At 45.5% G+C, this 18,197-nt stretch overlaps 1 protein-coding gene across 5 annotated transcripts in view; it reads right to left on the bottom strand.

Moving 5' to 3' along the window:
• Positions 1-18,197, bottom strand: part of NECAB2 (N-terminal EF-hand calcium binding protein 2) — a 365,795-nt gene that overhangs the window by 1,444 nt on the left and 346,154 nt on the right. For all 5 annotated transcript variants that reach the window (XM_044987368.1, XM_044987369.1, XM_044987367.1 and 2 more), the window contains 3 exons: positions 12,446-12,558; positions 9,981-10,058; positions 1,215-1,306 (listed from right to left, as the gene is read on the bottom strand). In XM_044987368.1, coding sequence (XP_044843303.1) covers positions 1,215-1,306; positions 9,981-10,058; positions 12,446-12,558 — 283 coding nt within the window. The remainder of the gene's footprint in view (positions 1-1,214; positions 1,307-9,980; positions 10,059-12,445; positions 12,559-18,197) is intronic.

The following is an 18,197-nucleotide window of genomic DNA, read 5'->3' on the forward strand; positions in this document are numbered from 1 at the left end:
AAAGCCGCCTCAATCAAATCAATCTGAATTTACAACTTTGAGAATGAGAGCAGACTTCCGCTGTTTACAGCTGTACTGAAAAATGAATGGCTTAAGTAATTAAATGCTGCATGATGCTAGCACCATCCATTAGACCCAACCCCCCACATGCATTGCAAGATAACTACACTTCACAGCCCCGGTGGGAGGTAAGTCATTATTATCTGCAGGGGCAAACCAAGGCACACAATGGATAAGGCCTTGTCTGTTCACAAGGTATAGTGCTTTAACTATACCTCCTGGTGAAGTGGTACAACCCTTTCTGTGTGGACATGGTGAAAGTGTTATAGGGGTATAGCTTATTCCCATATGGGACTAAGGACCTTCATACTGCATAGCTGCATCCATAGGAGGGGGTGTTACTGGTATGGCTCTTTCTTTTTTTTAAATCACTAAGTTACACCAGCAAAAAAATTGTGTGAGGGCCCTAGAAAGTTGCCCAACTTGACAGGGTCATGTCTGGTCCATATCTCGTGGCTTTTACAAATTTGAAAAATCAGCAGCTGCACTTCTTTGTGCAGCAGTGAGACACGTGGACTCATTTTGGCTTGCACGGAGTTGCAGACAAATATTTACCCTGTAAAGTGAAAAACTTGTGACGTTCACAAGCAAAAAAATCCACACTGACTGAGCAGTCCCACTTTAAACACACAATGGTTTATGCTGCTCTCATGGACCAGTAACCTCTATGCTGTGAACACATGGGCCTGATTCTCCAGTGTGTTATCCCGGGTACAGGCATTTACACGGTGGGGGGCAAAGTGCTACCATCATTTGGGTGGGGTAGCATTTTATACTCAGCATAGGCTTAACTGACTGCAGAGGGTCTACGGGCATGAAGAATCAGGCCCTCAGTGTGGGTGGAGGGGGAGTTGTGGTGCTGCAAGCTGTGTCAATGCCTGCAGCTTATTGGATTTAAAAATATACCCCTGGAATATTAACATTTTTGTCCTGAAGAACAAAGTACCGTTCAACGGCATTTACTGGGCAGGGCAGTAGTGTGCAGACGGGTACAATTTAAGGCTGCAGGGTAGCTTGTCTGATGGAAGCCATTTCAGGCAGAAGGCTGAAGGTTCTCAAGAGCCTAAGCAGCAGGATCTCTGTTTAATTACTAGTGAGCTCTGTGCCCTAAGTCCCGTCAGCTATTAAGAGCCCTTGACTGCTGTTGACCTTACCTGGCACAGACACACTGGAAACTGCTTCAGGCTGTGTCAGTGTGTCCACTTTAACATGCTGGAACCCTTTACAGGGAGCACTCTGCAGGTGGCTGAAACAAAGTTTGAGACATTGTTAATTGTGGCCTATACATTCTCCTGTGTTTCAACAGGAGAATGCTGTGTTGGGGGTTGCCCATTGCTACTGGGAATTGCAATCCAGAGTGTTTGCTCCTTTCTCTAGCAGGCTCACTTTTAATCATCCTACATATTAACAGAATTGGTCTTGTGCTATGCAGATGTGTTCATACACAATGGCTAGCACATGGTAGGTTTGTAGCGCTTACACCCAGAGCTCCAAGAAGGACGGAAGAAATGAACAGTAGAGAGGAGAGCAGATGTCTTGAAAACTGCAGGGGCTGATCATGGAAGTGTAATTAGAGCGAGTTAGCAATAACTAGGAAGCTAAATCCATGCCAAAGTTTTCAAATGGGTGCTTAAAATTAGAGCCTTACATGCCATATTTAGGCACCTCCATAAAGGCAGCGGCTTTCCAGCGAGGCGGAGGCCCTGCAGTGCCGTTTGGAGCCTGAGCTCTCATATTCATTTTGGCTAGTTGAGTTTGCTGCTGTAGTACAGCTGGTCCTCCAAATTTGGATCCGTGTGGGCTTCTACTCCACTTACTAGCTAATGCCGCTGCTGGGAGCACGCTGGCTCATGCAGAGCGAGGGTATATCTAGGTAATAATTGGAGATATACCAATCTCCTAGAACTGGAAGGGACCTTGAAAGGTCATCGAGTCCAGCCCCCTGCCTTCACTAGCAGGACCAATTTTTGCCCCAGATCCCTAAGTGGTCTCCTCAAGGATGGAACTCACAACCCTGGGTTTAGCAGGCCAATGCTCAAACCACTGAGCTATCCCTCCCTCTCCCCACTGCAGTGTCGACATAGCCCAAGTCTGCAGGCTGGCTCCTCCCCAACCTCCCCGCTGTAGGCCCTCACTCCCTCTAGTCAGACTTTAAAGCATTTCTCACCCTCTTCCAGGCACTCATTTCATTCTTTGCTTATTTTATTGTTTCTCACGTTTTGTAACACCCCCCCCCCCCCGGCCACCTGCTGTCACCTTTGTTTGCCTCCACTGGCTGCCTCTACCTGCCCACAAGTGCAGGGCTGGTGCTAGGACCCAGGGACATGGTTTTGCTTCAGCGCCTGCAGTTCAAATACCGCGCCCCCCCTCACACACACACAGGCAGCAAAGGCCTTTTGGCCACTCTCATGCTGGTTCACACCTAGTACTGGGGCAGGCGGGTGACCAGATGGCCCAAGTTTATAGGGACAGTCACGATTGTTGGATCTTTTTCTTATATAGGCTCCTATTATGTCCCACCCCCTGTCCTGATTTTTCACACTTGCTGTCTGGTCACCCTATGGGGCAGGGCCTGCCTCTGCTGAAGGTCCATGTAACCAAAGCCAGCTCCCTGTGTGAGTCCACCCTACGGGGCCATACCCGTTCAACAGGAGCTGGGGCAGATTAAGCCTCAGCGTGGTTCAACTAGTGTTAGCATGGAAAACACAACTGAGTCAGGGCTTGCCTGGCGGCTGAATCTGGGCCCTCTCTACATGGCACGGCAACTATTGTGATGCCCTGGCTAGTGGGTAACATCGCCCTCTACGGCACAAACTCAGCCATTGCAATTAGAGCTTTGGAATGAAAGAGTCCAACAGTCCTTTAAGTGCAGCAGGGTTTCAGCAGAAATACCCTTGCGTCCAAGGCCCTGGTGACGTGAGGAAATCAGTTCTCGTGTGTTGCTGGCTGCTTTTTTTAGTGCGTGGAGGGGGGGAAGGTTCTGCCAAAGTGAAATGATCACTAGGCAAATTCACTCATCTCCTGGGGCCAGGCACTCGCATTTAATGGTTTCTTGAGCACCAGCTTTCCCAGCCCAGCGATGTAAGCAGAGCGCTCATTAGCCTCCGGCTGACATCAGAGGAACGTTGCTCAAGAAGAGCTCCTTTGGGCTCTGCTGGAGGCTCCACGCTGTGGTCACTGGAAAAAGCCACTGCAACCTTTAGCCTTAATCTCCCCCCCCCCCCGCCACTCCCGCCTGACACATCCTTGCAGGGTGAGCGTGTACATGGGGGAGGGGGCCTCAAAGTCCTGTCTAGCACCCTGAGAATCCACCATTGCCTATAATTATGCTCACTGACCTTCCTTCTAGTCGAGTGGGCCTCCGTCCAGAGCTATTACTTTAGCTCCGGCATCAGTGGGAGGGCTTACAGGAAAGTGCTAGTGCACCAGCCAGAATTACCACAGGGTTTTATTAATGAGTCATAGACTCATAGAAGATTAGGGTTGGAAGAGACCTCAGGCGGTATCTAGTCCAACCCCCTACTCAAAGCAGGACCAACCCCATCTAAATCATCCCAGCCAGGGCTTTGTCAAGCCTGATCTTAAAAACCTCTAAAGCTGGAGATTCTACCACCTCCCTAGGTAACCCATTCCAGTGCTTCACCACCCTCCTAGTGAAATAGTTTTTCCTATTAGCCAACCTAGCCACCACTGCAACTTGAGACCATTGATCCTTGTTCACTCACCTGCCACCACTGAGAACAGCCAAGCTCCATCCTCTTTGGAACCCTCCTTCAGATAGTTGAAGGCTGCTATCAAATCCCCTGTCGCTCTTCTCTTTTGCAGACTAAATAAGCCCAGTTCCCTCAGCCTCTCCTCATAAGTCATGTGCCCCAGCCCCGTGATCATTTTTGTTGCCCTCTGCTGGACTCTCTCCAATTTGTCCACATCCTTTCTGTAGTGGGGGGACCCCAAAACTAGATGCAGTGCTCCAAATGTGGCCTCATCAGTGCCGAATAGAGGGGAATAATCACTTCCCTTGATCTGCTGGCAATGCTCCTACTAATGCAGCCCAATATGCCATTAGCCTTCTTGGCAACAAGGGCACACTGTTGACTCATATCCAGCTTCTCAGCCACTGTAATCCCCAGGTCCTTTTCTGCAGAACTGCCGCTTAGCCAGTCGGTCCCTAGTCTGTAGCAGTGCTCGGGATTCTTCTGTCCTAAGTGCAGGACTCTGCAGTTGTCCTTGTTGAACCTCATCAGATTTCTTTTAGCCCAAGCCTCCAAGTTGTCTAGATCACTCTAGACCCTATCCCTAGGCTTCAGTGCATCTACCTCTCCCCCCAGTTTAGTGTCATCTGCAAACTTGCTGAGGGTGCAATCCATCCTATCATCCAGCTAATTAATGTGGTACTCACATTAATGTGGTAATTAAACAGAGGTTCTAGTCACCAAATGACCCCACACTTGTATCTCGATCACAACTCTGGGTCTTAAACTGTCCTACCAGTTCTCTGGCGGTGTATTTGTATTGTACCCCTGTGGTACTCCTCTTGATACTGGCTGCCAACTAGACGGTGAGCCGTTGATCACTACCCATTGAGCTCAACGATCGAGCCAGCTTTCTATCCACCTTATAGTCCATTCATCCAATCCATACTACTTTAACTTGCTGGCAAGAATACTGTGGGAGACCAGATCAAAAGCTTTGCTAAGGTCAAGATATATCACGTCCACCGCTTTCACCATATCCACAGAGCCTGTTATCTCATCATAGAAGGCAATCAGGTTGGTCAGGCATGACTTGCCATTCATGAATCCATGTTGACTGTTCCTGATCACCTTCCTGTCCTCCAAATGCTTCAAAATGGATTCCTTGAGGACCTGCTCCATGATTTTTCTGGGGACTGAGGTGAGGCTGACCGGGCTGTAGTTCCCTGGATTTTCCTCCTTCCTTTTTTGCCTTTTTCCAGTCATCCTTACCCTGTTCTTTCACCACTGAGGGCTTCTCACCTCTTCCCCATTATGTGCTCAGTGCAGCAGTCTGGGAGCTGGGAGGTCCCTGTTCAAACCCCTTTGCGGAGGGTTTGAACTGGGATCTCCCACCTCCTAGGTTAGCAACCTAACCAGTGGGGACAGAAGAGTGATTCAGATGTTTGTTTTCTTTGGCCCCAATTCATATTTAATTAAAAGTGCAACAGCCCCTCACAGAGCAGCCCATTGTTCAGTGATACGGGCACTAATCTCCGTGGGCAGATCCCCTCTGCTAAGGCAGAGGCAGAATTTGAACCCAGGTCTTCCACACTTTAGTTCAGTCCCCTAATCTCTATACCACAGAAGGCTTCTGAGGCATCTTTTGGCCCAATTAATATGTAGTTAAATGGAACAGATTCATCAGAAAAGAGTGAGGATGCTCTCCCTATCAGAATACCTTTTTGTGCAGCACTTAGGACATTCACTTGAGATGTAAGTGATGAAGGTTCAAATCCCTTCTCAGCAAGCTAAAGGGGGAGTTAACCCAGCACTACCCACATGTAATGTGGCATGTAATGAGCACACTCATTCTCACTCATGCAGCACTGCATGCCTGCTGCATCAGCTCTGTCTGGACCTCCACCTATAATGCTCCTGGAGCAGTGGTGCTGGAACAAGGGGTGCTGCCGCCTCCTCTGGCTTGCAGTAGAAATAACAAACACCATTATCAGCACCCCCACTTCAAAAATTGTTCCAACACCACTGTACTGGAGTTCCTGGGATAGTTTGCCCCATTGTAAAAACAAGTCAGGAGAAAGGAGAGGTTCTAGTCACCAAATGACCCCACACTTGTATCTCGATCACAACTCTGGGTCTTAAACTGTCCTACCAGTTCTCTGGCTGTGTATTTGCATTTTACAGCACTTTAAAATTAAACACAGGTCATGTGCCAGTAGGGGAAGGGTGCTAGAGCTCAGGTACTCCCTGACCACGACCCCAAATTTGCACCACAAATAGGACCCATACCCTTCTGCTTGCACAGTGGTTTTTAACCTGTGGTCCGCAGACCCCTGGGGGGCCACAGATATGTCTTAGATTTCCATTTGAAATGTTTAGGGGTCTGCAAATGAAAAAGGTTGAGAACCACTGTACTAGCATACCAATTTCCAAGCCCATCGGACCCTATGAACTTTAGAGCACTTTGAACGTTCACCTTTAAACAGAAATGCTACTGCTGCCTCTGTGTGGCCTTGTGCCTGTTAGCAGTCCCTATCTTGCTACAGCAGCATCACTTCATCACTCCAAAGGGGAAGTCTAACACTGCCTGGATTATTGGGGTTGGGAGTTTTTATTTGTGAGATCAAGGGAAGATGAGTGAGATGCATTCTGTGTGACTAGTGCTCATTTTTTCCCTAGCTTTGTGCAAAGTAAAGATTTCTTCCCTATCCCAAGAACACATGTGAAATTTCAGCTATGGTGTGTCAGTAACCTAACTGCATGCTGTCATTTATCAGCCTGCTCTCATTATCAACGGTGTGAAACTCAGCCATGGTCACATATCAAAGTGGATACAATATTCTAGGAGGTAGCCATGGTCTGTCTCTTGACAGGTTTATAAATTAGGACCCTTACTTTGAATTCATGTCATGGATAGACCTGACCTAACCCGAGAGTTAATGAAGAACCAAGCAGCAGCTGAAGCAAGTAATCCTTGCTCAGTATCACTAGCAAGATTTGAAGGTAGGTAACTGCAGTCCAACCCAACTGCAGCTTTTTCAGGGTCAGCAGCCAGTATCTCACTGGTATCTCTATTGTACTGTGGCAAGAAGCAAGCATCTCTAGATAATGTGGTTACAGGTTGTCTGCTAAGAATAAAACAAGTGAGAAACTTCCACTAACAATGGCAGCCCCTGAAATGTGCAAACGATCAGTTAGGCCTATGGAATCAGACAACAGTTGAGTCTCCTCAAGTGTCTCCTGTTAACAAGGAATGGGTGATCGACAGCACGGGGCAGCTTGTTCTTAAAACGATGGTGCTGCCCCATGCACCAGAAGCCGGCCTCACCTTTGTGCAGTGTGGCTGAGAGAGCACTTGTGCAACAAGGAGATGCAAATGCCAGAGGGAAGGTTTTGTGTGCTCCGATGTATGAAACAGTGATAAGTGTAGCAACAGGGTATTGAACGCATCAGACACAGATTCTGAGGGGGAGTAGAAATGTTTCAAATACCTACAAATTACTGACTATTTTTGTGAGTAAATATAGCTCGAAGGGGTGTTGCATTAGGCATTCAGTAGCTCATAGTTCTATGTAGGGGGTTACATAAGAGTACGTAGTTATACCTGGTTAGTCACACAATATAGTCATGTGAGACATTCTACCGCCCTTCTATTGAGAGTCATTACTGATCTATAACATGTTGACATGTATTGTCAATGTATTGTATTCCATCCTAGAAGATAATTACAATTGTACCATGTGTGCTTGAGATTTATGTGTCTGGTCAAGCAGATAACAAAAAGTCTATGCCAATAAAAGTTATTACTTCACCCACCTTGTCTCTCTCATAAAAATATGTTTTATAATTCAGGGTCAAGGCTCTTATTATCTGCATAACTTCATAAAAACAACAGACAGAAAAACTTTCTCAGCACAGTCCATTCTACAATTAATGACAAATATTTTGGGATGTATTACCTGGTACAAACAAGCTCATACTGTCATGTGACTACAGACTTTTGCTTTAACCGAAGGCAAAAAAAGTACAGGAAAATGCATAAAATATATCACCTGGGGCTAAATATTTCCCAAACACTACTCTTTTGAGTACATAGTTGTATTACCAATTGTGTTTAGAAGCTTTCTGCCAATTTTGGGCAAAATTAGACTATGTTTCTTTGAGTTATGGCCCTGTAATGTTGCGCTCCATATGTTTTATAAAAATATGTTGGTAAGTGTGAATATGATGTAACTGGAATATGCTTTATGTAAAAGGTCTCTTGTAAGGTATTATTACAAAGCTTGTAATCTACTGAGTGTGTTCATCATATTTGTATGAATGTATCATTCTTGTATCTGAAATTAGGAATATGAAATATAATTCTGAGGTCCTATTGTAGTTATGCAAAGTGTGGGCCATTAATGGTGATCCTGATGGCTCCCATTAACTAGGACAATTGGTTGTAGATGGTGCGGTTTACTTGTAAGCCTTCCTGTATATGTGTGTGCCAACGAGTGGGTAATGAGGTCTCACAGGATATGTGAACATGTCACATGATACTGGAATCCATCTTTAACCTGGCGCTTTTCCATTTAGAAGGAGGGGCAGGAATCCAGAGAGAGACAAAGGATTCCTATCTTGTGCCAAAGATATAAAAGGGGGTGGAACAGAACAAAAGGTTCCCAGTTATGAGGAATCCTCTGCTTTTCACCTAAGATGTTGACTGGAACTAACAAGGTCTGTACCAGAGGAAAGGACTGGGCCCAGATTAGGAAGGAGTCTAGTCTGTGAAAGAAGCTTAATGGAACATCTCTTAGGGTGAGATTTACCTGTATTCAGTTTCTTAATATATTAGGCTTAGACTTACATGTTTTGTTTTATTTTGCTTGGTAACTTACTTTGTTCTGTCTGTTATTACTTGAAATGATGTAAACCCTACTTTTTATACTTAATAAAATCACTTTTGTTTATTAATTAACCCAGAAAAAGTGATTAATACCTGGGGGGGCAAACAGCTGTGTATCTCTCTCTATCGGTGTTATAGAGGGAGGACAACTTGTGAGTTTATCCTGTATAAGCTTTGTACAGAGTAAAACAGATTTATCTGGGGTTTGGAGCTGGGTGTCTGGGTGCTGGAGACAGGAGCACTTGCTGAGCAGGTTTTGGTTAAAGTCTGCAGCTTTGGGGGCGTGGACCAGACCTGGGTCTGTGTTTGCAGCAGGCTAGTGTGTCTGGCTCAACAAGACAGGGTTCTGAAATCCTGAATTGGCAGGGAAAATGGGCTCATTGGTAGTCTCAGCACTTCAGGTGACAGTCCCAAGGGGCTCTGAGACCGAACTCATCACAGGCCCTTTTTGTGATTTTATGATGATAATGTTTAAACAGTACATGATATAGAAAAATGGCACATCTTCAAGCATCTACATCCACCCTGGTGATGAGCACCAGATATGTGCCTAATACGTGGCAATGCAGCCAAGAAATTTCTCTAGCTGATGGGTTACCCTTTAGTGCCCCAAAAGACATCTACAGTGCTTTATGCAATATGTGGAGGAGTGAAAGGAAACCTACCAGCCAAACAAATACATATACCCTCCCCTCTGCCATTTCTCTCGCCTCTACCAAACCACTCATGCTAGAGTCAGACGCAGCCAGGGATGGGCTTATGTGTTCTGAGAGGAAGCACGAGAATCCATGGAAAAGGAAGAGGCATAAGTGGGTTGTTTCTTTTAAGCCTTTTCCTGCCAATGAAGCTCCCTTTCCTAACTTATCTCCACATGAGACTCTTGCTGCTCTCAACCTTTCCATTCTTCTGTTTCTAAAGGATAAATTTTATTGCTGCCTCTCCTGGCCACAGCACTTCTGCCTCGAGGGGATGGTGGGCCAGGGCCCTTGTCTTAGCTATTGCAGTTGTCTCACAAAACCTAGGCTTGAAACAGTTCCCATCCAACCAAATGAAAAGCAAAATGAATGTCAAATACCATTACCGTGACAATGAACTTTGAGATGCTGCTATGAAGAGATTCCCATGTAGTATGAAATATTTGTATCTGTGTGTATACATGTGTGTGTGTGTATATACACACACACACACACCGGAATCTCATATATGTGTGTATATATAATAGGGAGAGACCCAAACCAAGACCAAGGGGGTTGGATCACCTGCAATCTGCAGGTCAGGCCCATCTCTGAGGTATCATTTTTCATTTTTTTAACCTGTAAGATTAAATGTTGCTACCCTACCTCTTCCAGTCCTCCTCAGACTCCCAGAACTCATAGACGATGAAAGTGACTCCGTCTGGGAGCCTCACTGCAGTTACACTGAAAGTGATGAGAGAGAGAGAAATCAAAAGCAAACACACACACATATACGTTGAGCAAGATGAACTATTCCAGCCACACCACTGGATTTGGGAGCTAAGCGATGACTTGTCAGCTGGCATGAAACCCACTGGCAGAAGGGCACTCAGCTGCAAGAAGTGCAGCACATTCCCAGCTCCCCATGTCAGACACAGACACGAAATTAATCAGATACTGGAATGTTCTGCATGCCCACAACCCCCACCCCCAACCACGGAAGCTGAGGGCGTTTCAGAAGCAGGACCGAAGGCCACACGGCACAGTGACTGGATGTCAGATTCAGGATATCTCCATCTCACGGGTGCATGAGCTTGTAGCCTCTGAGTCTATTATTGAGAGTGTTGATGAGTCAAAAGTCTCAGTCACCTTCATGCCCCAGAATGAACCAACCCACTGCGTAAGCAGCCAGCTGGTAACTTGTTGCACTCTCACACCACTCCCTCTAAGCCTGGTCTACACTAGGGGGGGTGTCGATGTAAGATACGCAACTTCAGCTACAGGAATACCGTAGCTGAAATCGAAGTATCTTATTCCGACTTACCTCCCGTCCTCGACGTCTGTGGCTCCCCCGTCGACTCCACTACCACCGCTCGCTCCGGTGGAGTTCCGGAGTCAACGGGGCGCGCGTTCGGGGATCGATATATCGCGTCTACATGAGACGCGATACATCGATCCCCGATAAATCGATCGCTACCCACCAGGTAGTCTGGCCGTACAGTGAGGCTGAAACATGGAGCTAGCGTTACAGTGTGGCTGTATCTTCCTTAGCGCATGAGCATTAATAATTTAGTGGGAGGCAAAGTACAGACTATTAAGTTTACCTGGCCAAGGCCCAAGGAGAGATCAGCTGCATCCGATAAGAGCAGGGATTGTGTCTGACTTTTCTGTTGGGGTGGGGGGTGGAAACCTGGCTTTGAATGAGCTGGCAAGTCTGTTCCAGGAGCTTTACGCTCACTGACTTCACGTCATTCCAAAGAGCCACAGCACTTTCTGTGACCTCAGAATTTCACAGGCAAGCCCCTACCTCATGCACCTGCAGAGCACACGGCTTCCCTTGACACTGCTTTGGCTCTTGTGCTTTCACTGCTTTTTCCTGACCTCCGCGCGGTTCTGACACATGCCTGTATCCTCTTACATACGGAATGATGTACCTGACACGGGTTAGAACCCACACTTCTCCGTTGGGGGCCCTGATGCATCACCCCCATGGCTCAGACGAATATCAACTGCTGCACTCACACAGGCCAGCACAGTAGTGATTGGATTACACTGAAAGAAGACTCAAATGGAAACCTTTGTTTCAGAACTGCGAGGTTTCTGATCTGGGGTTTTAGGTGGATCCATAATGAAGACATAATTTGGATACCAATCCAGGTCTGGATTTCAAATTGTCCTTGCCTCATCTTGCCCAATTTTGAGGGTGATTGGATTTTGGTTGGGGCTCTCTCTAGACCAGTGGTTCCCAAACTTTAACAACCTGTGAACCCCTTCCACTAAAATGTCAAGTCTCGCGAACCCCCTCCTAAAAATTAATATTTCCGTGGATATTCTCCTTGATCTGAGTATAAATTATAAAAGCAGTGATCTTGGAAACATAAACGTTGTTTTTATGACATGCTTATTACACACTTTTATTATTAATTATCATTTATCGTGACAGTATTTTTATTACATTATGAAAACGGCACCACACTTCCAAGCTCTCATTTTCGTAGCTTGTATCACTTTGAATAAGCCTGTTATAAGACAAGGTTCCTAGGTTTCATCAAGGAGTATCAGATGTGAAACAGCAGGACGGTATTTAAGAAGACGACTCAAAGAGTTCCTCCTACACAAGCATTCAGGTTTTGAGCAGTCCAGGCAAACAATGCACGTTACAACAAAGCTTAAACTTGTTCATAATCATTTAAAAAACAATACTAGCTGCCTATTTAATTTTAAAAACAGCAAAAAAATATCCACCTCCCTTTCCATTTCTTATAAGGACTCTTGAAGTTTAAATCTCTCAGTATGATAGATATGCTTGCTTTGATCTGCTTAGCTCTTGGAAATCCAGGAGCTCTGCGCTGCTGACCCCGGGCTGCCCAGGGTCCCTATGGACAGCTATGTCCGCCATTAGGGAATTTTTTCCCAAGAACCCCCTGTAACATTTTGCGAACCCCAGTTTAGGAACCACTGCTCAAGCCTAAAGCTAAAGCTGTGTTCAGTATGTGGCATTTGTAACCGGCAAAGCTATAAGCATTTGAGTAGCTAAAGCAATAGTGGTGCTATATGTTAAACCTGAAGCGATTCATTCTTTGAAACAGTTACTCCCATTTTCCTTCCGAGAGGTGGAGAAGCATACTTACTGGAAACAGTCTCTCTCTCCTGCCACATTCTTCAGGTACTGCTTAAGGGAGCTACAGAATTCCCCCAGGTGCTTCTGGGAAACCGTCATCTCATTCCGTACCAGAAAGAGATACTGAAAAGGCAATGCAAAGCAAATCAATAATGCAGCTGGAAAGTAAAGCTGGTAGATTTCTTTGTTTTATGTCACAATCACAATCTTGGTAGTCACCTGCTGTCATTTTTACATTAGTCTTGTGCTTTCTGGCTCCACTTAACTGCTTGTCACTGAGGGCCTGATTTCACAAAACAGCAGCAGAAGAAGCACCATCTAGTCGATAAAACACTGGACTGGGGGTCAGGAGACCTTGGTTCTGTTTCTGGCTCTTTCACTGCTGTGTGACTTTGGGCAGGTCACTTCAGCTCTGTTCACCTCACACCCTCTGTCTTGTCTATTTAGACTGTAAGCTCCTGGGGCCAGGACAGTATTTTACCATACATGAGTACAATGCCCAGCACAATGGGGCTCTGATCTCAGGTGGGGCTTCTAGGTGCTACCATAATAAATATAATAAACATGTAGAGAATTTCTCTGTTGATGTTAATTGGACCTTCCCAGTTAAGCTGGCAGTGTTTGTAAGACTGAGCAGTAAGTCACTGAATATTTTTTTGCTTTAAATTCTAACGAGATAGTGTGTACATCAGACATAACTACACCTCTACCCCGATATAACGCTGTCCTCGGGAGCCAAAAAATCTGACCGTGTTATAGGTGAAACTTGCTTTGATCCACTCGAGTGCACAGCCCCGCCCCCCCGGAGCACTGCTTTACCGTGTTATATCTGAATTCGTGTTATATCGGGGTCGCGTTATATTGGAGTAGATGTGTATAACGAAAGCTTCTTCAAAAGATTATGACTATTAATCAAAGTTTATAAGAAAGGTGCTAAAAATGGTCTTAGACTTGAACTCTCATGGTGGCATGGGGTCTACACCCTGGGAATGTGATGCTGTCCCAATTAAATCAGTCCAGTAGGATGTTTCCATTGGCTTATGGGTGGTTTAAAGTCTGTAGGGCTGGGCAGAGAACTCAGCCGTACTCTGCAGAGTTGGTCCACGATAAGTGGCTAAGACTCTGCGTACTCCACTCTCTCCACTGGAAAGAGAAGATAAAACCAGACGACCCAAGGGATGCCTTGTCCAACAGAGGAAGGTGTGGCTCTGTGTCCTATTCAGCAATCCCATGCAGTTACCGTAGTTTGAGTCTCATTACTTTGCTGAGGTTCTAGGCATGGCAGCACTCCATGCTCTCACTAGACTGCTAGGGACAGAGGGCTGAGGGCTTTGCCAAAGCCCTCCAGGCTTTATTACAAACACCTTTCTAGATACAAGAGACCCACGCAAAGCACTGATATAACCATCCCACAAGGACGTTTTTTTCCCAAACCAAATTTCTATTCATAATCATCGATTTTAAACACTTAACAATGCCCCATGGTTCTTCAGCTATAAGCTATCCCACTTTTAAGTTAAAATACCTTTTTCCCCCAGAGCCCAATGGGATATAGACACGCCATGGAAAGGAAGCTAAACTGCTCTTCTGCAGAGTGAAAATGAGTTTTTGGCAGTTCAATTTTTATACTCTATTTGCTTTTAATAATCATTAAAAGTGAAGCTTCTCTTGATTAACCTCTTTTGCCCTTCAAAGCGAACAGTGTCACCGCCAACGAAGAGAGCCACGAAGAACATGAAACGCCATTTTCCAGGCATTCTTCCTCTTTTCACACACATCATATGACAATAGGAAAGGAATTAGGGTCCAACTCCTCTGGTAGCCTGTCTCTGACAGTAGCTCATGCCACATAAAGCAGCATCTCAGTAAAACATCCCACAATATATTTTTCAATGCTATTTACCAAAAGGGTAAAATTGTTCCTGACAACAGCTACCTACCAATTTATTCCCTGCTGCATGACAACACAGTCATTTTTGATAGCTACTCTTATCCTGATGGCTACCACTCTTTTGAAACTTAGCTGTTTGCACCTAAGAACATAAGAACGGCCGTACCGGGTCAGACCAAAGGTCCATCTAGCCCAGTATCTGTCTACCGACAGTGGCCAATGCCAGGTGCCCCAGAGGGAGTGAACTTAACAGGCAATGATCAAGTGATCTCTCTCTCTCCTGCCATCCATCTCCATCCTCTGACGAACAGAGGCTAGGGACACCATTCTTACCTAAATAACATCCTGCAACCGTGAGTTCCACAGTTAACTATCCATTGTATAAATATTGATTTCATTTTATTTGCATTTAATCTTGCTGCCTTCTAATAATTTCACTGCATGCTCCCTAGTTCTCGTGTTACATGAAGCAGGATAAACAGAAGCAACTCACTAGCCTTTTCTCTGAGACTTAATAGCTGAAATGTTGGTGATAACTATCTAGTTAAGGATATACAAGTATTTCCACAATAACCCCCTATTTTCAGTCACTAATAGCTTCCTGAAACCTCATATCAGGGTGAAATTTTTCAGGCAAGGTCTTTGTCCAAAGAAAAATGGCTTTGGAATGCATAAGCGAGTGATTTGTTCATTTTTATGTCTGGACTGCCCAGCCCCCTCCTTCTCTGTAAACGGGAGGTTAGAGGCTGTGCAATAACGGACGAGGCTTTACATATGCAACTCCCAGAATAAAAATAGAGAGCTCAGAGGCAGAGTTTGGCCTATGCAATACAAGCATTGGGGGCTGTTTTATTTATTTTTTTAAACAGACGGGAAAAGGAGAAGCACGAGCACATGTTAGTGCCTCCTACCTCAACAGCTCTGTCCTGCTTTCAAGTTTCCAATCATAAATAGGCATATGTAAAATATCCTCCTGTGCAAAAATGTCTATTTATACCTAACCACCGGGTGTGTCATTTGCAGCATTTTAGTACTTCTCAGAATAAGCAGCAACAGCCCGTTCTGCATTTAGCAACTGAGGGAACAGAGAAGGGTAAAGCACAAAATTAAGAAATAAAGTATTTAGCCCTGAGATAGCACATCTGAAGCACTTTATAAACATTAACCAACTAATCTTCCTCCCACCTCTGTGAGACAGAGAAGTGCTATTATCTCCATTTCACAGATGGGGAAACTGAGGCACGGAGAAGTGACATGACGTGACCAAGGTCACGGGACAAAACTGTGTCTGAGTGAGGATTGGAATCCATCAGTTTCTGTTTCAGCTCCCTGTGCTCGGATCAACTGGCCGTGCCTCTGTTTCAGAATGTATACGTTTCCAAACTAGAACGGCAACCAACCAAACAAGAGATGATTGTTCGTCTCCAGCTTTGGCAGAGGCAGGTTTGTTTTTTTTAAACTTTGCCCTGCCTATTTTGTCTCTCTACTAGTACAACATTCTAGGTGATGACATAGATCTCTGCCTCCCTTTAAAATGGTAGGGGGCTTGAAATACCAGAGCTGTTCGGTTACTATCAGAGCGGTGTAATGCTTAATGTATGTGCCATACACACAGAGCAGCACAAGTGACAGTGGAGGCTTTGCCTCGGCAAGGATAAGCATTATGCATAGGCCTCACTGAGTAGAAGTGAGTTTCAGACCCACTGCATGACTGCGGCTCTGTTCTTAAGAGCGAGGTAAGGGCTCTCCTGCCCCTCTCCTGCTACTTACTAGAAGAAGTAACTTGGCAGCCCTATAATTAAAGGCGTGTTTGTTTAATGCAGGATCAGATGCTGCTGAGCCCCCTGAAACAATATGGCTTCCCCAGCGCGCAGCACGTCAGCCACAATCCAAAAGTGCTGGTATTTCCAGAAAGCCGGGGGATATTCTGCACCCAGTGACTAATGTCACAGCCGCAGGTTACATGTGTTGGGCATTCCCTGGTGCCCACTGCAGGAGGACGGAGGTGTTAATGGTCACCCAGGAAAATTACCTGCTGGCTTGTGTGGAGAAGGACTTCTGAGGGAAGTCGAGTCCATCATACGGAGAGCTGCTGCACGGCTTCGCTATGTGGGCATCCTTCCAGGAACAAAGACCCAAGGCCTTTCTACGAGGGACTCTCTGCTTCATGAAGACTGACATTTCCTCCCCCTGCAACATTTCCACTCTTCTATCCACTGAGGATTCTTTCAGTCCAATAGGGAACGTCACGGGACCACCTCTCTGCCTGTGTCACGCTCACGCTGTGCCTGCGTCCTTTATGACAGCCCCTTTGCATCCCACCCAGATTAAACAGCAGCTGCTTGGCAGCAGCATAAAGCGCTCCCTTTCCCCTCCTGAGGGGAACGCCTCTCTGATGCTCCTGGATTCTGCTGGCTGGTGTGGCACCTTCGCCTCCATATTGCCACGAAACCACTACCACAGTGCTCAGAATGAGCGCTGTGCTACGGTTCATTCAGCAGCGTGACAGACTGACTCAGTGTCACGCTGATTCTTTTATCCTGCCTTTCATTGTGGCTCTGCCCCAGGACTGCTCCCTTCTCTCCTAAACAGCTCAGTGTAACTGTTTCCCATTTACAACCCCAATGCAACACTTCATAATGTTCTATCAGCAAGGCCAGGGGTCCAAAGCCTGGCAGGCGTCACCACAGCAACGTTACCAGCTCATAGCAAAGATACATCAATATCTGATTGTTTGCAGTGCATTCGTTTCCTTGAAATGCCACTCCAGTTTCCAGTTAGACAGCCGCAGGCCGCCTCTAGGTCTGAGCGCTCATTTACGAGAGCATCTCTGTTTCAGGGAATTTAATGTTCACTCTAATTGCTGTAACAGTCGGCACTTGCCCTCAAGGTAATAAGGGCTTGTCTTCAAGGAGAAGCTATTTTGGAATAAGGTAAGGTGTGAATTTAAAATGCTTATAGGTATTCTGGAATAATGCCCTACATGGATGCTCATTCAGGAATAAGAGTATCCACGCAGGGAGCTATTCTGCAATAGCTATTCCAATCAATTTTCTGGGGGAGACAAGCCCCAGGTCCCTATTATCATTTGTATTTCAATGCTGCAGGAGCCCCAGTCGTGGACCAAGATACCACTGTGCTAGGTGCTGTACAAATACTGAACAAAAAGTTAGTCCTGGCCCCAAAAGCTCTGCTGTAATACAAATATGAAATAAGGGTAAAATCTGGGTTGGGATTTCAAATGTGGAGCTAACAAAGAGAGCTGTCACTTTGATTTAATATTTATTCCCTTAGAAATCTGAATCTGGATGAGAAACTAAACATATCACAAAAAAAGTAAGTTAATCTCTGTGCCTTCCTGATTCCTAGCTATGTAACGCTGAGATGGATGGTGCATTCGAAATGTCTAAGATAGAGTCTGCTTTTTAAAATCCTGGCTAAGATACCAAGTACAATAAATCTGTTCTGTCGGCTTATGAGATCCCAAGCAACAGCTTAAGAGAGGCAGTTTCCACTTCATTTTTCTGTTTTAATTAAAATAACTGTGATCAATGCACCTTCCTACTTACATCAAACTCCTCTGACAATAGAAAAATGAGTGCAAGAGCCTCCAGGGAAAGAAGAAAGGCCTATTCAAATCCATAAGAAGGACTGCCAACCATTAAGGGATAATTGGATTGTAGGCTCCACTTGTAATTACGAGCAAAGAAAGATATGGAGAAAAATCATCTTCAATGTCATTTTTCTGTGCACGGGGGTGTAAACCACTAGCAGCAGTGTCATTCATACCCTGGACACAGGCAAGAGTCATTTCAAAGGAGAAGGGCTTGTTCAAGTCCATTTCAATGTGGAATGACATGCTGCACTGCTA

The sequence above is a fragment of the Mauremys mutica genome, chromosome 14, assembly GCF_020497125.1.
Source record: "Mauremys mutica isolate MM-2020 ecotype Southern chromosome 14, ASM2049712v1, whole genome shotgun sequence".
NCBI classification, from domain to species: domain Eukaryota; kingdom Metazoa; phylum Chordata; order Testudines; family Geoemydidae; genus Mauremys; species Mauremys mutica.